This window comes from Zingiber officinale, chromosome 6B (assembly GCF_018446385.1).
Source record: "Zingiber officinale cultivar Zhangliang chromosome 6B, Zo_v1.1, whole genome shotgun sequence".
In the NCBI taxonomy this organism is placed as follows: Eukaryota; Viridiplantae; Streptophyta; class Magnoliopsida; order Zingiberales; family Zingiberaceae; genus Zingiber; species Zingiber officinale.
The window spans coordinates 28,137,849-28,160,962 of NC_055996.1; the positions used below are offsets into that span (position 1 = coordinate 28,137,849).

A 23,114-nucleotide genomic window follows, 5' to 3' on the forward strand; every position below is an offset into this window, starting at 1 on the left:
ATCTGCAACAATGATAATGCCGACCAATCTTTTTAGAGCCATAAATAAATTAAACGTTAATGCTTTATATTTGATTTGATAAAAATTTATTTATATTCAAGTCAATTAATGAAAAAATCTATTAAATTAAATGAGCAAGTAGGAAGACATTAGGTTGAGTTCCTTAATATTCATTAACACAAAGTTAATGTTCATTAACAAAGATTATGAATAGTGAATAATACCCAAAAATAAAATTTGTAAATTATATTTATCAATATAATTCTTATCAATATGGTAAATAAATAAAAAAAATTAAAATAAATAAATAAATTTATATTATCAAATTTAATAACCAATCAACAAGTTTAAAATTATAAAATTTTTAAACAATCATTTGAACTGAGAGTTTAATAACACATCTAAACAAATTAAATTTAAGACAATCTTGAACAAGCTCAAGCTTGTAAAAAAAATAAAATCAAACTTATACAATTAATGCAACAACTTCATTTTAAACTAAATTAAGTAAAATTGACTTAATTCGATTATCTTATTAAATAAACTTAAATATCATAAAATTTAGATCGGCTTAGCTTATTTACAGCCGTAAATATGCTACCTGTCACTTTGCAGGAGAGATTTGCTTGTGGCAGCAGAGCTATGATCAAAGATTTTGCATAAACTAAATTAATGGACTTAGTTCTTAATTAGAATCAAAGCACAGCAGAACATCCGATTCGATTCTTAGCTATTGTAAATTTATAAAAAAAAATTCCTCTAAATGAGACGTGCAACCAAAGGATGCTAGACTTATCGTAAATTAGAATCAAAGCAAATTAACAAAGCCACAATCATATCATGTGATACTTCTTTCGCATAATAAAAACGTGGCGTTACCAAACACCTCGGTCTGACCTTAGAACTATAGGTTATAGAGATAGCAAGCTTTAGCCAGATACTGAACGAGCCAATGCTTTTTAGCTTTCACTTTAGCATGAACGCCAATGCTTTTTAGCTTTCACTTTAGCATGAACCTAACTGCATCATTTCGCAATTAGCAGATGGTTTTCTGGCGAGATACTCAATGGGACATATTTCACAAGTTGTGCCTCCATTCCATGTTCTCTCAGCCAAAATAACCTCCCAGTGTCAATAATCTCCTTGCACATGAAGCCCAAACGAGCCCTATCTAGTGTTGGTATACTTCGTATTGCATCATCGACGCTGCCACCCAGCAAGTCGGCTTGCTTTTCCTTGCTACATAACATGAACAATAAGAAAACATCACAGGCTAGATGACAGTGTAAGCTACCGAATCATATATCACAGGTGTGTAAGCTTACATCGTGCTGATATTTGTGGCATTAAACGGCATATCAGCAAGCTCGGAGCTATGATCTGCATCGACAGCCCAACTAGTAAACCATGTCATAGCATGGAATTCTTCCTTTGTAATGCCCAGAGAAAGGAGAAATTTTGTATCTGCACAAGCAAAATAGCAGCGATGAGGGCAAGCAACCAAGGCAGTTTGATCAGCAACCTGTGTGTTTGCAGCAACTTTAACACAATTTATTGTCAAAGTGGAGTAAGCCGTCTAGGAGTGAAACTACCAAATAGATGTGCATATACTCGAGATGCATAGTTAATAGACAAATAATTGACGTTAGGTAAGATTGACTACGACTTTTGGTTTCACATGTGATTTCTTTCATTAAGATGCACAAATTGAGTTCATCAAATGTAGCCAGATATGTAGAAGTCTGCATTGATCATCCAACTTGAAGCACAGTGAGTCGGTCTGTTAACTGGCAGGAGTTATTTAAGTGATCTTTGAAGAAATTACATAAACATAAAGAAACAGCAAATGAGATTGAAGCGTGACAATTTTTAAGGATCGGAATTACTTGCATAATGCTTCCATTGGCAAAGATGGTGACAGCATGTTGCTAGAGCGAGTCCTTGCAAATTTGGAATAGTTGAATGTGTTTCCTTATTTTGCTCACCTTGTCCACTGAGACAACAACTTATGGTAAGATCTGCATGTAGTTATTATAAACAAACTGTAAATTTGCTTTACTAAATGTATGGATGATCAGTATCTTAATTTCTTGAATTTGCAGCAGTAAATATAGCAATCACCTGTTGCAGGCCCACATAGATGTTTCCCGATGGCTATGTATTGAAGTCCTTTCAATAAGTTCACCTCTTTGAGGTTCAAATCTTCTACTGTAAGTTAGAGAGAAGAGTTCAATCAGGAAATGGAATTTATAGTTACCACATCCTGATAATGTAAGCTTCGAACTGTGGATTCACTAAGTTGTATCAAATCTATCTATGTTAATTATGTGAAGTTAAGGAAGAAAAGATTTGGTTGGATAAAAGATAATCCTTGCAAGGAAGGTGTCTTTTTCCAGACCAAATCTGAAACAACTGAATGCTAATGCTGCATACTTAATATACATGGGATGTACAAAGTTGAGCTTAGAGCATACTAAATCAAACATGCATCTACAAGAACCTAAATTAAAACAAACTTGGCATACGAATGAGGATGTAAAGGTATGATTGTGTCATGAAAATGCAAAAATAATTGTGCTCTTCTATTAGTCCAAAGTTTCTAAAGGAAAATGGAAGAAAATATCAGAATCGAGAGAAAATTTAAGGTAACAAATTTTGCACAATCAAAAGACTGAGAAAGTAAGTTTCCTTTTCCTTGGAGCCTTCCTCCGCCAAGTTGAATATACTCTAAACGTGCAGTTTCTAGCAAGTCTTTACCATTAGTTTCCACCCAACATAGCAATACGAACTGATTCAATGATACTAATAGAATTTCTCATGAATCATTTCTTTGCTCCCTCTACTGCGCGCACCTTCACCTCTGATTGATTCAACTTGTCTCATTACAGATCTATGATCATCTTTAAATGTATCTATACCATCTTAACAAATTTTCTTTCTCATTGTTCCATCTATTGGAGCTATATCTAACTACTCCAAGATCGTGTTGGTGCTGGGTGCACCATATCAACCTATGTTTTGATGAATGGTGAACTAAGAGTTAGTCTTGTGGTAATTTAACAAAGTTATGTCAAGTATGCTAGTTCAGGTAACTTGACAAATTGTAATGTCCTGGTTGGGAACTAGACATTGGCAGAGTATGAGACTAGGCAACTGAAGTCCTAGTTGGGAACAAAATAGAAGCCAAGTCCTAATAGGGGCGGAGAGCTGAGTCTCAGCCAGGAGCTGAACATCTAGCCAGGTACGTGCGAATAACTCCAATGTATGAAGCAAGTTTCGATAGTTCTAGACGACCGGAAGGGAGTCCGAGAGACTCGCAGGGGATAAACCTCGACTGACGGATGCAGAAAGTTCCAAGCGACCGGAGCAAGGAGTGGGGTGACTACAGCTCCTGAGCGACCGGAGACAGCTTTGTGACCGGTAGTAACGAGATTCAGCGATCTGAAAGAGTCGGTCAAGATCAGAATTTGACCAGAGACGTGGACAACGTTACTATCGGATACAAGTTGCAGCCAAGCGACTGGAGAGGTTCTAGTCGACCAAAAGTTTGCCATGTCACGTCTGAACATCTCTATATAAGAAGCCTCGAGGCATACCTTCTAAAACAACTTTCTATCTCGCTACTACTTTGTTTGTGCTTGTACTCGTTGTGCTCATTGTGTCCGTTATGTTCTTCGATTCGCTGCGACGACATGCATCTTTCATTTCGATCAGCAACCCTAGTGTAACTTTTAATTATTTATTTTTTGTTATCGTATATTCCCATTGTATCTTTTGTGTTTAATAATTTTTAGATTCTTTTTGAGGTTTCTCCGCCTCCATAGGCTCTCTGGAATGGAGAGATTTGAAATAAGAATAATTATTTTTGAAGTTGTCTGTGTCCATCTTTGTTCGTCACTGTTCACAACTCTTGCATGCTCTGGTTATCAAAATATCTAATTAAGTCTTGCACATCTTTATGTGATCAAGATTCATTAAGTATTGTAAGTTTTTAGTACTCAACATTGTATTACCCTCTTCTAGCATTGAATTAAATCCTATAAATTAGTATCAGAGCGGGTTGAGCTTATAGTATGTTAGAGAACTTTGATTATGATTAAGTGGCTAGGTTGGGTAAGGCGTACCCTGCCTAGTGCATCTGGTTTAGCGGAACTAACTGAAGTTATCTTAACCCATTCTAAACTAGTTAGACCAAGGGATTATATTAAATTTAGTTCAGCTTTAGATTCTTAAGTTAGCTTTGTCTTATGAAGTGGTTGTTGATCCGATTAAGAAGGTCACTTGCCTCATCATGACCTAGAAGATAATTTAGGAAACTTTGGCTTAATTAGCCTAAAGCAAATCTTGAATCTAATTTAGATCTAATTTGACAATTTGAGTCCAAGCAAACTCTAATCAATCTACAATTAACTTAATCCGAGCCTAGCCCATGCCCAATTCAAACCCTAATTACAACTAGACCAAATCCAAACCATAATCCTGACCTAGACCTTAAACACAACTTAAACAAATTTATGTGCTATTTCTTGTGCTACTAACCCAAGATTTGTAAGAATTTTGGAGAAAATGTTATATGCAGGAAAGATTCAGCACAACTCGTCCTCCCCTCTTTGATGACAACAATTTTGCGTATTGGAAGGGAAGAATGGAGTATTATCTATGGCAAATGCTTACAAATTATCTAAGGACCTTTCCTTAATAAAATTAGATGAATTTTTTTTGTGACTTTGAATTACATGGGCAAACTAATCTTGATAAAAAAGGGAAGCATATAGCCTTAATTGCAGGTAGAACAAATGGACTTAAGACTAAGCTCAAATCAAGATCCAAATCAAAGAACGAAGTTGAATCAGAATCCAAGTCCGGATCATCAACCAATGAAGATGGTCAAGAAGAGATTCTCCAGAAGTTGCTAATCTAGTCAAGGGGATGATCCGACAGAAGAGATTCTCCAAGAGGTTTGTAAAAAGGGAGAACTCAAGAAAAGATCAAGCTAGCTCCCAATGTTTTGAATGCAACAAGGGGCACTTCAAATCGAAGTGTTCACTTCTAAAAGACAAAGAAAGATGACGACAAAGACAAAAAGAAAAAGAAGGCACTCAAAACAACTTAGGACGAATCCTCTTCTAAATCTTAGTCAAACTCAGATCAAGTCAATCTACTAGCACTAGTTGCGACTGACAATTCATAAAAGATCGAGTCTGAATTAGAATTGGAGTCAGCCTCATAGTCAAGTCAAATCAGTGAATCAGATGAGTCAGCTGATGAGGTAACAAATCCGATTACTTAAAAACTTTATCTTACTATCTCTTACTTAACTAGAACTTTAGCTAAGTACAAGTCATGAGTCAAGTATTTACTTAAGGAGGTCAAAGACCTTAAAAAGAAAACTAATTTTGACTTAACAACTAGGATAGTTCAAGATGATACCTCAACTCAAGTGTCAAAGCTTGAGGAAGAGAAAACAAACTTTAAAAATCAAGTTGTTGAGTTAAAATCAATGTTGAGTAAATTCACATTTGGGTCCAAGTATCTAGATGATGCTTGGATCCAGACGAGTTGCATATAAGATTGGACTTGGATTCAACTCAAGTCAAAACCACATTTCTTACTTGTCTTTGGTGAATAGAAACAAACATGCTAAACATAAGTTAGCTTGGGTTCCTAAATATTATTTGATTAACCAAGTAGAAAACAATTCATTTTGGGTTCTAAGACAAGACATTCACTATGTTAACATGAACTATTTTAACTCTTGTTTATATGCATGTTCTAAATTAAAATTAATTGTTGCTAAAAATAAATCTCTCACTATGGGGAGTTCAAATCAATTGCATGTTTACTTAGACTCGGTTATAACTAAATCATGTTCACATGCTTACCTTAATTATTTATCTCTAATATTCTTTATAGTTAAATTATATTTTTACTTTATTACTTTTCAGTTGAACTTAGCTTAGATCATACCATACAATGCATGCTCCTATAGATTTAGATAAGTCATTGCATCTCACAACCACATAAAGGGATACTTAGTCACAGACAGGCGTGAGATGTTTAGGTCCAAGCCTTAATTCCCGTCATGAATCAGGGTTCAACAATTTTAATTTGATCGAGTTAAGTAATTTTTTTTTGTTGATGGCTAATATTTCATAAATGTTAAGCTGAAAACTCTTACTCAACTTGACAACAGATTGATGACTTTTATCTTTTGGATAGTTAAGATCAAAACCAAAGTTGGACATATTAAAAAGGTTTTTCAAAAATTATGCTTTCAAAACTTTACTTTGTTAAAATTATTTTTGAGTGTTTATTTGCTTGAAATAGTCTATTTGGAACTAAGCTAAGATTTAAAAACTGAATATTTTCACAAAAAGTCAACATTTTGATTTTTTTGATCGCTTGGGCATTACCCCTAAAAAAAGTCAAACTGATTTGACTGGGGTAGGTGAAACACAGAACAACTAGTCGCCCGAGTTCAAACGATAAAAAATTAACAACCATTAATGCGGTAGTAAAAACTATGCTATTGATAGATTGCGACTGACTGTGGTAGCCCGATTGACCAGTCACAGTAATTCGGATTAGACATTCTAGGTCGACCTGAGACTCATGAGGTTGACTGAACCACCTCTATATAGGTGACCGCCATCCGTTGTCGAACCCACACCCTTAATCTCCTTCCTTTCCCTCCACACCCTTAATCTTCGACCGTTTTCGAGCCCATTTTCGACTCAAGTTTCGAGTTCGAGTCTTCCTTCACACCACCATGCCTAGGAAACAACTCCAACTTGATTTTTTTTTAGGTTATTTAAAGTTACCTTAGACGTTATTTTATTAGACCTAAGTGTAGAGCTAGTAAAGCTAGCTCCTCCTAGTTTCCTAATGAGGACTCTAGGATTCCATATGAGGACCTTAGACTTAGGCATGCACAACATGCTTTCATTCCCATGCCATCTAGGAATTTGAGTAGGAAGTTCTTTACCGAGCAGATGTTATAGAAATCAAAGTCTACGTCCACACTACTTTACTCAATTAGCCCTAAATGTTACCTATGTGTCGAGTTCTATAACAATAGAGTTCTATAACAATTTGGCTAAGTAAGATGATTTCACTTATGGTGGCAAAAAACAAATACGCTCACCCCTAGCGCCCCCGCTAACTCGTCCCAGGGCCAACAAGATGATTTCACTTATGCATCTAGAGTTGGAAGTGTTGACATCATTTTCACACCTGACCTACTTAAAGACCGACTCGAGTTATGCCTCTCAACCTCTATATTCTATTGTTTTCCATTCTCTAGCTTACCTTTCCCTGACCCCTATCCCATATTACCCTGGACCTTATCTACACTCACTTCTTTGGTGGCAAACGATACCAACCGTCATCAACTTCAGTTATGTCCAACTCAGAGAGGTCTTGATTTCATGCATTCTGCCAACTAACACTAGGGACCTAGCTGTTATACGACATTTTCACTCTGATTTTATGCACTTAGGCATATGATAGACATTAACTTTAGCTTGCATATCTCCCGTTCTATCATTTACCACCACTACCAATCGTAAAGTCCACATGCCTTGCTGCATGTCTTGACTCGCATTTTTACATCTTTAGAGATTGATGTTATCCGAGGTAACATCAAACCTGTATCAGACTTTGACAAGATAGGGCTTAGGCAGTTTAGTGTAAGTAAGATGGAACTTAGAGATGATGTCCTAGTCTAGAAGGATGGAAGGCAGCCATGTCAGCCTCAGGAGGATGAGGAGATTGCCAGAGTTCGACTTTGAGATACCCAACTGCCACCACCTCCACCTCCACCTCCTTTGACTTTAGAGGACCGAGTGACTCGACTTGAGAAGACCGTCATTTGTGGATTTCAGTGCATAGAGTTTCATGATGTTGTTGGAACCCCAAGGTTATTTTTGGTGTGATCAACCAAGTTAGGTTAGGTCTTGTGATGTTCTGATCCATATGTCTAAGTGTGCAGGAACTTAGGAGCATAGGAAGTCGAGCGAAAGACGCGGCTAGCGAGAAGGACGGCACGGGAGAGAGCCGACTGGCTCGGTGCATCTGAGGGACGAGACGCTGCAGAAGAGTACGCCGATGGACGAGAAGGACATGCACAACATTCGAGGGATGAGAAGCCGGAGCGGAAGCCTGCTCGAGGAGAAGGCCGAAATTGAGCCCGGGTGAGCCTTATTTCGGTTGGCCGAAATCACCGACGACCGGGGCAGCGGAAGAGCTAGAATGGAGCTATGGAGTTGCTAGAGGTGCCTTCAACTCCTGTTGAAGGCGCCTTCAACGGCTGAAGGCGCCTTCAACCAGCCATGGAAGGCGCCTTCGACCAAGCAATCTGGCCGTTGGCGGAAAGGATAAAGTTTTATTCTCGCTGGAGGCATCTTCCAGCCCTATGGAAGGCGCCTTCAGCCTGAGGATAAGTTTTTCCAAGGGCTATAAAAGGACCCTGGACATAGGAAAAAAGTAACAACTTATGTATTGATTTCCTAGCAATAGTCTGAGTTGTTAACGAGTGTAAGAGGCTTCTCTGCTTTCAGTGAAGGAGACTTTTTAAGAGTTGTCATTTGTTTTGGATTAACAACCACCTAGGTTGTAACCAAGTAAACTCTGGTGCCTCTTTTCTTTAGTTTCTTATTGTTTTATTTTTATGCTATTGCTGCTAACCTGAATTGAAAATTCGAGAAAGGTATTTTAGTGTTTCAGGTAACTCAACCCATTCCAACCGGTCCACCGGACCAACAAGTGGTATCAGAGTCTAACAGCTTCAAGAGGACTAACTGCGGAACGAAGCACACGAGATGGTCGGTTCAAACATCCACCCACAAAATTCGAGGGGGACTTCACCAATTGGAAAAAGAAGACAGAGGTATTTTTCAAGACTGATTTCGATTTATTTCTAATAATGGAGTTTGGTTTTGTAGCACCCAAAGGTAAAAATAAATACCACTGGACTAAAAAAGAACAAGCTAATTTCATGGCAAACGGGAAAGCAGAGTTCCATCTGCTAAGCGTTCTACCGCCATAAAAAGTCAATCGAATCGAAGCCTACGAGTCTGCGAAGAAGCTCTGGGAGAAGTTCTTGAAACTACACAAAGGAACCTCGGAGGCGAAACTTGCAAGACGGGATTTGCTCAGAAACCATATCAACAACATCAAACTAGAACAAGGCAAAACAGTTGCACACCTTCATTCAAGGATCAAGGAGCTCATCACTGGACTCGCGAATCTCGAAGAAAAGGTAAGTAACCGAGATTCGCTAATGTACGCGCTTAATGCATTCCCTAGAAGTACTGAATGAGCATCATTAGTAGATGTCTATTACGTATCTAAGGATTTAGATTCAACTACGTTAGAAGAATTATTTTCTACCTTTGAAGTCCACGAAACAAGATGTGCAGATCCGAAGGAACCGAAGCATGACATTGCCCTTAAGGCAAAGATGGACGAACAAGATTCAGAGTCCTCTCTCGACGACGATGAAACGGTAATGATGGTAAGACATTTTAAAAAGTTATTTAAATCCAGAAAATCTAACCATTTGCAGGTAGAAAGCGAAGGACAATCAGATGCTACCACTGCAATGAAGAAGGGCACATTAAAGACAACTGCCCTATGTTAAAGATCAACGAGAAGGACAAAGGCAAGAACAAGAAGCCCGTCTAAAAGAATAAATACAAGATCCTGAAGGTGACGTGGGACAGAACGTCGTCCGAATCGGAGGTCGATGCCTTTTCCGGGCTTGAATTGGAGGTCGATGCCTTTTCCGGGCTTGCGTTGATGACAAGTCATCAAGAAGACGAACACGAAGAAAATTCTTCCGAAATGAGCATTGAGAGCATCGACGAAGGGGGAGCAACATCGGAAAAAAGCAGTAGTTCAGAGGGAGCCATCGGAAATGTTTAACTTCGTTAAATTATTATCTAAAGATTGTTGCAAATTAGAAAAAGAAATTAAAAAATTAAAACTAATTCTAGCAAAATCTTGTCCATTAGAAGAATTTGATAAAATAAAATTAGAGAATGATAATTTACAAAAAGAAATAGCATACTTGAAAAATCATGCATGTTCGTTTAATCAAAATAATAAAAGATATAATTTGAACTGGTATTTTAAATATCACAAAGGACAAGTTAAGAAAATTTCAAAGAAATATATACCCAAAAGATTTTTAATTAATCCAGTAGGCTGTAACCTATATCGAGTTCCAAAGACTTGTCTAAATTAAAGTTTAATTAGACTTAGAGCTTTCAAAGAGTATATTAAATATTTGATTTCATTATGAAGCTTTGTCTAGGAGTGGTTGATGATCCAATAACCAAGAAGGCCTAGTGCCTCGCCACAACCTTGAAGCCGATTAACGAAATAAAATGTTTAATTGACAAACTGATAAGCATGTCTAGGGGGAGGTAGTACAAATTTAAATCTTTTTGCACTTTATTGCATTATTCAAATTTTAAATCTTTTTGCACTTTATTACATTCTTATTGCTTTAACTTTATATTTGTTTACCCTAACTTAACTTAGGTTGCTCACATCAAAAAAAGGGGAGATTGTTGGAACCCCAAGGTTGTTTTTGGTATAATCAACCAAGTTAGGTTAGGTCATATTATGTTCTAATCCCTGTGTTTAAGTGTGCATGAACTTAGGAGCACAGTAAGTCGAGCGAAAGACGCGGCTAGCAATAAGGATGACACGGGAGAGAGCAGACGGGCTCGGTGCGTCCGAAGGATGAGACGCTGCAGAAGAGTACGCCGGTGGACGAAAAGGACGTGCGCAATGTTCGAGGGATGAGAAGCCGAAGCGGAAGCCTGCTCGAGGAGAAGGCCGAAATTGAGCCCGGGCGAGCCTTATTTCGATTGGTCGAAATCACCCAGGCGACCGGAGCAACGGAAGAGCTGGAATGGAACTATGGAGCTGCTAGAGGCGCCTTCAACAGGAGTCGAAGGCGCCTCCGCGACCTTCAGGCAGAAGGCGCCTTCAACCAACCATGGAAGGCGCCTTCGACGAGCCAATCTAGCCGTTGGCGGAAAGAATAAAGTTTTATCTTTTGCCTCGTTGGAGGCGCCTTCCAGTCCTATGGAAGGTGCCTTCAGCCTGAGGATAAATTTTTCCAGGGACTATAGAAGGACCTCTGGACCTAGGAAAAAGCAACAACTTCTGTATTGATTTCCTAGCAATAGTCTGAGCTGTTAACGAGTGTAAGAAACTTCTCCGCCTTAAGTGAAGGAGACTTTTTAAGAGATGTCATTTGTCTTGGATTAACAACCACCTAGGTTGTAACCAAGTAAACTCTGGTGCCTCTTTTCTTTAGTTTCTTATTGTTTTATTTTTATGCTATTGCTGCTAACCTGAGTTGAAAGTTCGAGAAAGGTATTTTAATGTTTCAAGCAACTCAACCCTCTCCAGTCGGTCCACCAGACCAACAGATGCGCCCCTGGCACATGAGCAGTAGCATCCTCCCACTTTCGAGTAGACCAGCTTGCCTGGTTATTTTAGCTTTGACTCTTTTGTAAACTTGTAGCTGACTTATTTTGTCTTATTTGTCCGGTGATTTTTATTTTGATATGTTTGACTTTTATTTTTGGAGTATATGCTCGTCTTGCTCATTTTCTCTGTCGTACTTAGTCTATGCTTAAAGTCTTAGCAACTTAACTGCTTACTTATGTTTAACTTGGCAGTTTTAAATTTATGCTTAACAATTGATTCACTTGACCTACTTTGACTAATTTTGACTTAACAAGCTTAGTTAAAATTTTCAAAGTAGATTTATCACACAAGTTAAAGTTAAATGCTTGCTTACTTAACTTACTTCATGTTGCAAACTAAGTATTTTTCTTAAAGCTCATTTCCTGGCTTGCTTAAGTTACTCATGCTTTAAAATATATTTTCTTAAGCATACTATTTTCACTCGCTATCTTTTAACTAAAAATCAATTTTAGCGAGTAGATAACTTAAGTCTTAAATTCTTTTCTTTTTCTTTCCTATTTTTGATGTATGAAAAAGAGGAGAAAAAAAAAGAATTAGGTTATTTCCCACAAAATAAAGATTCCTCGAAGTTTATGTATGTTATATTTAGGGAGAGTTTTAATTAAGAAGCAGGATTCTCAATTTCAATGTTCATGTATGAATGCATTACTTTTAATTGTTTATCATACATTAAATATTATTCTTTAACTTTATATTGTTGGTTTTTTTATGAACTTTAAATTAGTTTCCATATAATAAAAAAGGAGAAGATTGTTGGTGGTGGGTGCACCATATCAACCTATGTTTTGATGTATGGAGAACTAAGTTTAAAGTTAGTATTGTAGTAATCTAACAAAGTTGTGTCATGCAGGTGTAGGTAACTTCACAATTGTGATGTCCTGGTTGGGAACCAAACATTGGCCGAGTCCTCGTGGAACTAGGCAAATGAAGTCCTGGAACAAGCAAAAGCTAAGTCTTAGCGAGGCTAAGCGGTACAAGACTTGGTTGGGAACCAAGGAAATCTTAGTTGGAAACTAGGTGGATCAAGTCCAAGCAAAGAGCTGAAGTCTTGGCAAAGAAGTATTCTTGACAACTCAGTCTAGATGAGTCAATTGGGAGTTGAACATCTAGCTAAGGTACATGTGAGTAACTTTAAAATATATATCATACTCATTACGTGTAACCAATGCAAGGAAGTGAGTTTCGATAATTCTAGGCGATCGGAAGGAAGTCTGAGCAACTAGCTAGGAATAAACCTCGATTGATGGAGTTAGGAGGTTCCAGAAGATCGGAGCGAGGAGTGGGAGGTGACCGGAAATAGTAGTAACGAGATTCAGCAATCTAGAAGACCCGGTCAAGATCGAAATTTGACCTAGCTCCAATCGACCGAAGGGCTTCCAGTCGACCGGAGATAGTGGATGACATTATCTATCAAATAAAAGTTACAGCCAAGTCAACACCTTCTAGGCGACCAGAGAGGTACACCGGAAGCTTTCAGAACAACTTTTTTTGTCTCACTACTACTTTGTTCATGCTTGTACTTGTTGTGCTCATTATGCCTACTATGTTTTTCGATTTTCTACGGCAATGACATGCTACAACCCAGAGCTTTCATTTCTATCGGCAACCCTAGTGTAACCTTTATTTATTTTTTGTGGTTGTAAATTTTCATTGTATCTTTTGTGCTTAATAAATTTTAGATTCTTTTTGAGGTTTCACGACCTCCAGATGATCTCTGGAAATGAGAGATTTGAAATAAGAATCACTATTTTTTTAATTATCCATGTCCATCTTTGTTCATCACTGTGTTCAACTCTTGCATGTTCTAGTTGATCAAAATCTAATTAAGTCTTGCACATCTATATGTGATCAAAATTTAGCAGTGCAAGTTTTTAGTATTCAACCTAGTATTGCCTCTTGCATGCTTATTTGGTTTAGTCTTTCATTTTTTTTAGCTTAATATTTGTTTACAAAATTACTGCTTATAATATTTGTTTAGTAACATCATTATGCTCATAAAATTCTTTAAATGCTATTCACCCTCTAGTGTCGAATTAGATCAGATAGTACTTCTTTTTATAGTCTTTTACTGTAATCCCATGCATCCATCATATCATTCTTGTATCTACTAGATTTACTTTTTTTTCAAATTTGATTAAGATTCATGTTGTAGAATTTAGACATCTTTACATGATTGTCAAGGTTAATGCACCCTCGTTCATGTGTACAAATAAAATTTCAATGATCAAAACGGCTAAGGTATTGAATTTGGTAAATTGCCAAAATATGTATTCAAAAGTGAAACTTAATGGTATCACTTCTTTTTTATTTGCTTCTTCAACTTAATAATTCCTTGGCTTATTCGAAAAATTTCCTCCCAAAGAAATGAAAAGCATGTTAGTAGAAAAACAGAAAGGCAAAGATACTGGGAACAAGAACCTTACTGTCAATTCTCAAACGTTCTAAAATAATGTTTTGGCTTTGTCGCAGACTTCGATCAGCCTATTAATTAGAACAGTAAAAGGAAATAATGATCACATGTCGCTGCAATGCAAGTGCACACGTTAATTTGTTAAATTCAGATACAAATTTAAATGAACAAAAAACACAACCTAAAATGAATAAAATGTTTATCTAAAACGTAGACTATTAGAATCAATTATGTTTCAGAATATCCACATACATCAAATTGAGTGCTTCTTTGTACCAAGGCTGGATTGTTTCAAATATACTGTCATTTTGTAACCATACATAACAAGCAGCCACAGATTGTTTATCATAGGAACAATCAACATATCAAAGCCTCAAACATAATCCTAATCTTGAAGGCCAGGTTCTTCAGGAAGTTATTGGACCTGGCAGGTCAGAAACCCTTGCCCGTCTCTCAAAACCCAAGGGGTAATTGAGCAACAATTCAGTACATATGATCTAGTAAGACTATTTTTGAGTTCACTACACTTACATGTAATATGAACATTCCTCTTGGACTGAGATGATGCTAGAAATAATACCTTTTATTTGAGTGATATAATGCCTAGCTTCATTCGTAAGCTACAAGAGAATCATGATTCATAGTGATAGAGCAAAGACTTTGACAATGATTCACGTAAACTTTTCACTTATCACTAGGCAATGTCCATAATACTTTTTTTGGATAGCTATCATCCTAGATACACCAATTAGCATCAAGATTCTACAAGATTAGCAAGGTTTTATGAAAATTATGCTTCTTGCTAGGAAACTGACCTTGAGTTTGTAAGACTTTCTCTCGATCAGACAAACTTTGCCAAGCCCATAACAATCTGTAAGCATCTGAGTTAAATAACCTCTGCCAGCTCCAAACTCCACCACAGCTGGGATTTGACTTTCATCCCTACCAAAATGATCTCTTCCCACGATTTCTTGATAAAATGGTTCTGTAGACTCATTTGGTTTCTGAAGGATTCCCGTTGCCTCTATGTTCCCAACGATTGATGCTTGTTGCATGGCGTGCTTCTCTTGGTATGGCAATTTCCTGCAGCAAGAAGGGGAAATGAAAGTCTCCATTGCCACCAACCGAAAATCCAAACTTTCGCCTTACCTATCCAGATGCTGCTGCTTCAGCCATGCACTGCAGGCATCGGGAATTACATATGAATCCAACAAAACCACCGAAATGGTTGAATGAATTGACTTGACCTTCTCAAGAAGAGTTTGGAAATCCTTCACCGAAAGTTGAAGGATTGCATTTCTCTTTGCAGCTGAGTCCACATAATCGTCATCCGGGCTCCCATTTATTCCCTTGGAATAGTATGGTTGGCTCTCCAAAGCTAGCGCTTGCTTCCTGAAAGGGCATTTCTTAACATGGGATTGCAGATTGTCTTCCGACACGGAGCTACACGAGAACAGCAAGAAGAAAAGGGAGTCAAGCGAATGGGAAAGTGGAAAGAAGGTAGAAAGTGGAAAATAGAGGATGGGCTAAACTGGGATGGGTCGATCGGGCAGGGGATCCGGCGAGCACCGGCATCGGGATCATGGTTTCCGCAGAATCTGAGGAAGAAGACTATAACAAATACACAAGAAACGAAGAAAAAAAAACAGAAAGAAGAAAAAAAAAGGAGGAGAGTGTTAACCGGGAGGACGGGAGGGGAGTGTTGGCGCAGAGGCGGCGCTTGTTGGGAAGCCAGAACTGGCATCGGTCCGGCGAGGCCGCCGATTCCTCTCTTTCCTCCGCTTCACCGACCAGCGGCGGCGCCCGGGTGACGAATTGAGTCACGGTTGTGGCAACCATCGCTGCGTGGTCACTTAACGAGTGGGGGAGATCTATAAAAGTTGGGTGGGCTATTCACAATTTCACATCCCAAAATTCACTAAACACATCCCAATATTTCTCTCAAAAAACTTTCCTTGGATGAAAAGTCTAAAATATCCTTTTTATAAAATATATATCTCCCTTTCTCCTTTCTCCTTTCTCCCCCATCTCTTTTCTTTCATTTTTTTTTCTCATCTAAATCCTAACAACCTAATTAGGGATGACAATTTCTTATCCGATACAAAAAATACAATCCGAACTGAACATGAAAAAATCAGGTTAGGATTAAGTCTTATTAGGTTCGGATTGGATTCGAGTCAACCTGATTGACATGATTAATAAATGGGTTGGGTTCTAGTTAATCTGAATGACCCGATTACAACCCGTGACCCATTTATAATATTTTCAGGTCGGGTTCGAGTCGGACTCTAGTTAAATTTGGATTAAAATAAGCATATTTTAATAAAATTGGTCTTTTCAGGTCGGGTTCGGATTGAGTTCGGGTTAAAATGAACTTTTTTTTATATATAAATGGGTCATTTCAGGTCAGGCCAGGTTCGAGTTGGATTCAAGTTATGGGTCATTTCAAGTCAAGTTCTGGTCAAAGATAGATAAATGGGTCGGGTTTGGGTTGAACAATTTGACCCGAAATATTAATCAGGTCGGGTTCGTGTTTTGATGCTCCAACCCGTCAATCTGCCAACCTGAACCTGCCAACCCGAACCCGACCCGAATTGCCACCCCTAAACCTAATATCTCCCAAAACTTCGGCTTTGTAACAAATTAAACATGATGGATCATGAAGATCCAATTCCCACGATCAATGTAAGCTTTTTTTTCCCCATTTTTTTGCGCATTATAATTGTATATTTCTATCTTTGCAATTTAAACTGTAGCATTCAAACGCACAGTGTTCAGTCACACCAAGTCAAACACTTTGAGCAATGTTCAGCTATTAGAAATCGAACATAATGAAATATGTTCGGTTGATTATTTCTGAGAATAGTTGAATATGTTCAGTATCTTAGTTTCGAACATGTGCAGTCATGTTCGTCCATTTGTAGCCAAACTACTAAGGCAATGTAATGCGTATTTTTACATTTTGTAAAGTTATATTTATAATGTTATGATATTTGCTTATTTTTATTAGGAATCAAATACATGTTCTATGGAGGGTTAGTGTCATTGGTCCTACGAATAATAAGATAGTGATAGATTATACATTGGTGTTTACTACGAATGAATGTTTTGAATCTCGCGATGCACTAGTTGCTTTGGCACATAAGGTGGGCAAGACGAATAGGATGGTTGTAGTACTGAAAAGGTCAGACAGTGGAGATAGTGGAAGGCAGGCTCGTTTATTTTTGCCATATGAACGAAGTGGCCAATATCGTTAACCCAAAGAGATAATGTCTGAAGAAAGATGTGAGAATGTGAAAGATGAAAATAATGTGATCCGAAAAGCAAGCAAGAAGAGACTTACTGGAACAAAGAAGTGTGGTTGTCCGTTTTTAATTAAAGGTGATCCTGTCCGAATGCTGAACCAACGGACGCTGGGCACGAGGTGCTTTCCGATTGTTGACGTGGATCTTCGACTGGAGGCACGAAGCTCCGGCGAACCTGCACAGAAGTCGGGCCGGGAAGGGGTTCCCGGCGGCGACCCTCCGACGCTCAAGTCAGGTAAGCAAGTGGTGGGAAAAGTAGCTCCAAAGCTTGTAGAACGCGTACCTCCGGTGAAGAATGAGGGCCTTTATATAGGGCAGCGAAGAAGTGAGTGTACATCTACCGAGGTGTGCACGTGTCCATGGCTCATACCCCAGTAAGGGCTTGTCAGTGAGCTTCCCTGACCCATACTGCTACAGTCCAAGCATGTCCTTGACGGGACAGCGGAATCTCCTGTCATAAGATTTGGAGCATGGCCTACACGCGAAACATACCTACTGTCAGAAAAAGGCGTCCCTTGTCCTTTCCCCTTGGCTCCAGATCTGGCGTCCGGCCGGACAGCTCCCTCAACATCCGGCCGGACATATGCGGTGGTTTACTTGGGGAGATTCTCCATCACATGCTATGTGGAGACTATTAGCAGTTACTTTATGGCTTTGGCCGAGCGTGCAATCCGCTCAGCCTTGCGACCTTTTCCACTGAGCGCCGGAACCCTGATTTCAACAGGGTGCCTTTAACCATTAGTCAAACATCGTCCGGTCGGCCAGCCGATCGGACTCATCCCTCTCCGGACGTTCGATTCCTCCGGACAGCTGGTCGGCCGTCCGGTCGGACCCGACCCTCTCTGGATGGACAACTGCCACTTTGACTTCTACGTGGCGTTGACTCCACAGGGCGGGGTCCCCCGTTCTTACTACCGGATCACTTGCCTCCCCTTCAAGTCTAGTCGAAGGAGGCGAATAGTCCGACTGACTGGACTACGAATCTGGCCGAGCGGCTCCTCTATCCTCCGCTCGGCCAACCATAGAGGTAGCCTTTAGCGAATCAACAATGACATTCACCGGATCGCCTCGTGTTCTGTGCCAATCTTCGACATTAAGGTAGAGCATGCTTTCATTAAATGCTCCGAATGATTGAATGCCACGTGGAGCGCTGCCATAGGCGTACGACGGCGGTGGCGTGGTGTTTTGATGTGATCGAAGCGATTCGAAATGGACGACTCGATGCTTGCTTTGATTCCTGTGACCTGGATCCAACGGTGGAGGCCGCCCGGCCTCCACCCTATAAATTCTTTGTTTCCTTCTCTCCCTCACTTGCCTCCGCGATTTCGACCATTGCCCCCTGCGCTTCGGAGCTCCAGCAATCCGGTTTCTGCTCTCCGACTCTCTCCGGCGCCTTTCCCTTGATCCCTTTCCCTGCAGCAAGGTTTTACATCTTTCTTCCCTCTTTTCCGGTGTTTCCTCAGCATTTCTTTCTCAGTTTCGATCTTTGAAACTTCCTTTCGTTCGCTGTTATTTTTCTCCTGCCTTTTTACCTTTTGACCCCTCCCGATCGGCCGATGGCTAGCTCTTCCAATCTCGAAGATCAGTCGCTCGGCCCATGGTACACCACCATGCAGTCCCGATTCGAACAGCGGGACTTCGATATTTTGGCAGACAATTTCGAAATCCCAGAGGATTTCGAAATTTGCTTAGCTGGTCCCTCCGCTCGGCCTCACCGGCCGCCGCGCGGAGCTTTCTGTGTCTTCCGAGACCAGTTTTCCGCCGGTCTTCGTTTTCCTGTACACCCTTTCATCATAGATGTCTGTAACTTTTTCGGTGTGCCGCTCGGCAGTTTAGTACCCAATACCTTCCGTCTCCTCTGCGGTGTAGTCGTTTTGTTTAAGATTCACAACATCCCCCTCCGACCGGAGGTCTTCTTTTATTTTTATTACCCCAAGCAAGCTGAGCCGGACACCTTCATGTTCCAAGCTCGGCCCGGCTTGGTCTTTTTCAACAAACTTCCTACTTCCAATAAACATTGGAAGGATTATTTTTTCTACATCCGTATGCCCAATCAGGCAAACTTCCTGACCCAGTGGCAGGTCAGTTTGCCTCCTACTCCTGAGTTGAAGAAGTTCAAGACCCGACCGGACTACCTCCACGCTGCAAATATACTGGCCGGTCTGCGACTTGACATCAACAAACTTCTCCACGAGGGAGTGATGTACATCTTCAGGCTGAGTCCTATACGGACTCCTCTTCCGGCCGGATTCGGTAAGAACTTTGGTTGGGCATTTGCTTTGATTGCTAACTGATTTCTTTTCCTTTCTTTGCAGCGGACATCGTTATGGATTCGGTCATGGCCGATGTCTTGAAGAGAAGGGCGTCCACTCTGGAAGCCGCGGCGGCCAGAGAAATGGAAGCTTTGGGTATCCAGCCGGTCGGATCCCACGAAGGAGAGAGCGGGACTCAGGATGAGTCGACCGCTCCCGCTTCTCAGCAAAACGTGGCCAGCGGAGCCACCCCCCTGGAGAACAAACCGCCCCCGAGGAAGGTTCCGCTCGGGCGGAGGAACAGCCTCAACAAAAGAGGCGCCGCGTGGAGACTCCCCTGCGCTCGGCTACCTCAGCGGTCCAACCATCCGAGCGGGCCACTGCCACCGATCGAGGCAAGGTGCCCGAGGTCGAAGCCCTTTCGTCCGACCGGACTCCTTCGGATTGGGACGAGCCAGCTGCTCCAGTGGAGGCTATTCCAATCAGCACTCTTCCGCCCGCTCGCCAACCAGTCAAGCGCTCGACCATTCACTCGCAGTTCTCTGCACCGACTTCTGATCCCGGTCGGACGATACCTGGTCACGGCCGCACAGTACGGGTCACTCTCCATCTCTCGACTGAAGAGTTGCTGCTTGAAGCCGACCGACCCACCGCGCCCGAGCACACCATTACTTTGAAGGGGCCTCTAGCCGAGATGTGGGCTGACGCTCGGGCGCGCATCGCGATGATTCCCCTCCGTAATTTGGCCAATAGCCATATGCAGGAGTCTACTGGGGTAAGTTCATTTTTTCTGAAATTTTACGTGTATGTTTTCCACTCGGCTTTTAACAACTTCGCCATCTTGCTTCAGAGATGGGTGGAAGAGATAGCAGTCTCCAACCGCCTGGCTATGGTGGATGAAGAGCTGCGACAACTGAAGGCAGGGGTTGGTCCGTCCGGCCTTCAGGGCCCTTCATATTTCGATCTGCAGAAGGAGCTGAAGAAGGCCCAAGATATGCTGGCGGCCGAACAGAAGAGAACAGCCGACCAGGCTTATCATTTGGCCGAGCTCGAGCGACAAGTCAAGTCGCTCGACCAAAAATTTACCCTGGCCACCACTCGGAAGAATACAACCATTTCTGACTTGGAGAAGAAGAATGTGGAGGCTCGAGGCCTGGAGCTGAAGGTCAAGGAGTTGATGGAGCAGCTCGACCAAGAGAAAGTGAGCCGCTCGGCCGACGCCACCAAGCATAAGGACGAGCTGACCACTTTGCAAGAATCCCTTGCTGCAGCTCAATCGGCTTTCAAAGAGTACCAAGAGGCTGAGCCGAGTCGGGTTGCAGCTTTAAGACAGGATTACATCCGCTCGCCCGACTTTTCAGAGAAAATCTGCGAGCGGATGTACACAGCTTTCGACTTGGCCATGACCGCCACCTTGACTTATCTGAAGTCGAAGGGCCTTCTTCCAGAGTCTGCCAATATCCCGGCCGGCGATCAGATGACGCTTCTGGATAACATCCCAAAGACCCTTTATGAATATATTGAGTAGTTTCTGTAATTCGTTCACTTGACTGAACCCTACTTTTTTTGTAATTAGGCCGCTCGGCCTAAAATTATGACTTTAATGCAATATTCTCTTTGTATTCACTGCTTTTTTACATAACTGGTTATCCGTTCGCCCATAATCATCCCTCTAGCATTTGAAAGGGATTCTTACCAAGTTTTTGGAATTGCCCTTCCGCTCGGCTAAGCATATAATATTTCAACTTAATATTCCCCTTCGACAGCAGAGGTCACTCGCTATATACCAAGCAAGTACCTTTTGGTTCTGGGCCGAGCGGAACGTAGAAACGATACAACTATATTAAAGGCGAATTTCTGGGGCAATTGTGTTCTTTTTATTGGCAGTCTTCCGCTCGGACGTTTACAGACGCCGGCTCGTCTCTCGATATTTAACGTCGGAGCTCGACGGTCTTCCGCTCGGACGTTTATAGACGCCGGCTCGTCTCTCAATTTTTAACGTCGGAGCTCGACGGTCTTCCGCTCGGAAGTTTATAGACGTTGTCTCGTCTCTCGATATTTAACGTCGGAGCTCGACGGTCTTCCGCTCGGACGTTTATAGACGCCGGCTCGTCTCTCGATTTTTAACGTCGGAGCTCGACGGTCTTCCGCTCGGACGTTTATAGACGTCGGCTCGTCTCTCGATATTTAACGTCGGAGCTCGACGGTCTTCCGCTCGGACGTTTATAGACGCCATCTCGTCTCTCGATATTTAACGTCGGAGTTCGACGGTCTTCCGCTCGGACGTTTATAGACGCCGGCTCGTCTCTCGATTTTTAACGTCGGGTTCGACGGTCTTCCGCTCGGAAGTTTATAGACGCCGGCTCGTCTCTCTATTTTTAACGTCGGAGCTCGACGGTCTTCCGCTCGGACGTTTATAGACGCCGACTCGTCTCTTGATATTTAACATCGGAGCTCGACGGTCTTCCGCTCGGACGTTTATAGACGCCGGCTCATCTCTCGATATTTAACGTCGGAGCTCGACGGTCTTCCGCTCGGACGTTTATAGACGCCGGCTCGTCTCTCGATATTTAACGTCGGAGCTCGACGGTCTTCCGCTCGGACGGTTTATCGGCTCGTCTCTCGATTTTTAACGTCGGAGCTCGACGGTCTTCCGCTCGGACGTTTATAGACGCCGGCTCGTCTCTCGATTTTTAACGTCGGAGCTCGACGGTCTTCCGCTCGGACGTTTATAGACGCCGGCTCGTCTCTCGATATTTAACGTCAGAGCTCGACGGCCTTCAAGGCTAATTTTGACGCGGCTGATCGGCGGATCCATTGGCCATCCTTTGCATTAATTTGGCTTCCTGCATTACAAGGACATGGGCGACTAACATATACAAAAATGATTCATTCGTGCACCTTTCACCCCGCTCGATAAGGCTGGAGATGATTCGCACTCCACGGTCGATCCAGCTGCCACCCGTCTTCATCCTCCAAGTAATAGGCTCCCGAGCGGAGCTTTTCAATAACCTTGAAGGGGCCCGCCCAAGGAGCTTCTAACTTGCCGACATCACCGACCGGCTTGACTTTCTTCCAGACAAGATCGCCGACCTGGAATGATCTTGGGATTACTCGGCGGTTGTAATTTTGCTTCATCCGCTGCCGGTACGCCATCAGCCGAACGGACGCTTTAGCTCGCACCTTGTCGACTAAATCCAGCTCCATGTTCCTCCGTTCGGCGTTGCCATCATCATAGCTCTGGATCCGGACGGACTCAACGCCGACTTCAACCGGAATAACCGCCTCGCTGCCATACACCAAGTGGAACGGTGTGACGCCCGTCCCTTCCTTCGGAGTCGTTCGGATGGCCCATAAGACGCCCGGCACTTCATTCGGCCAACTTCCTCCCAAATGGTCTAGCCGAGCGCGCAGAATACGAAGAATTTCCCGATTGGCCACTTCGGCTTGACCGTTGCTTTGGGGATAAGCCACAGACGTGAAGTGTTGCTCGATGCCGTAGCTTTTGCACCAATCCTCTAACACATTCCCCGTGAATTGCCGCCCATTGTCGGAAACCAATCGGCGAGGGATGTTGAACCGACAGATGATGTGTTGCCAGATGAATTTTTTGACCATCTGTTCGGTGATCTTTGCCAG

At 41.7% G+C, this 23,114-nt stretch overlaps 1 protein-coding gene across 2 annotated transcripts; it reads right to left on the reverse strand.

Annotated features, from left to right (window-relative positions):
- Window positions 1-771: 771 nt before the first annotated feature.
- Window positions 772-15,819, reverse strand: LOC121992305 (tRNA:m(4)X modification enzyme TRM13-like). 2 transcript variants are annotated; one of them, XM_042546598.1, is made up of 9 exons: window positions 15,600-15,819; window positions 15,451-15,516; window positions 15,068-15,361; window positions 14,734-15,001; window positions 13,932-13,989; window positions 2,122-2,205; window positions 1,887-2,018; window positions 1,326-1,464; window positions 772-1,239 (listed from the first exon to the last, which is right to left on the reverse strand). In XM_042546598.1, the coding sequence occupies exons 1-9, from the start codon at window positions 15,755-15,757 to the stop codon at window positions 1,026-1,028; spliced, it is 1,413 nt and encodes a 470-aa protein (XP_042402532.1). In that variant the 5' UTR covers window positions 15,758-15,819; the 3' UTR covers window positions 772-1,025. The 2 variants fall into 2 exon arrangements, with proteins under 2 accessions (XP_042402532.1, XP_042402531.1); XM_042546597.1 differs by having other exon boundaries at window positions 2,122-2,208; window positions 15,600-15,815.
- Between the last annotated feature and the right edge of the window lie 7,295 nt (window positions 15,820-23,114).

Bases quoted from the DNA above. Each gene is read 5' to 3' on its own strand.
- LOC121992305 (XM_042546597.1), bottom strand. From the start codon at position 15,757: ATGGTTGCCACAACCGTGACTCAATTCGTCACCCGGGCGCCGCCGCTG. The intron at 15,002-15,067 runs GTAAGGCGAAAG...TTCTTGCTGCAG, and splicing joins AAGCAGCAGCATCTGGATAG to GAAATTGCCATACCAAGAGA. The intron at 2,019-2,121 runs GTGATTGCTATA...AACTACATGCAG, and splicing joins TCTATGTGGGCCTGCAACAG to ATCTTACCATAAGTTGTTGT.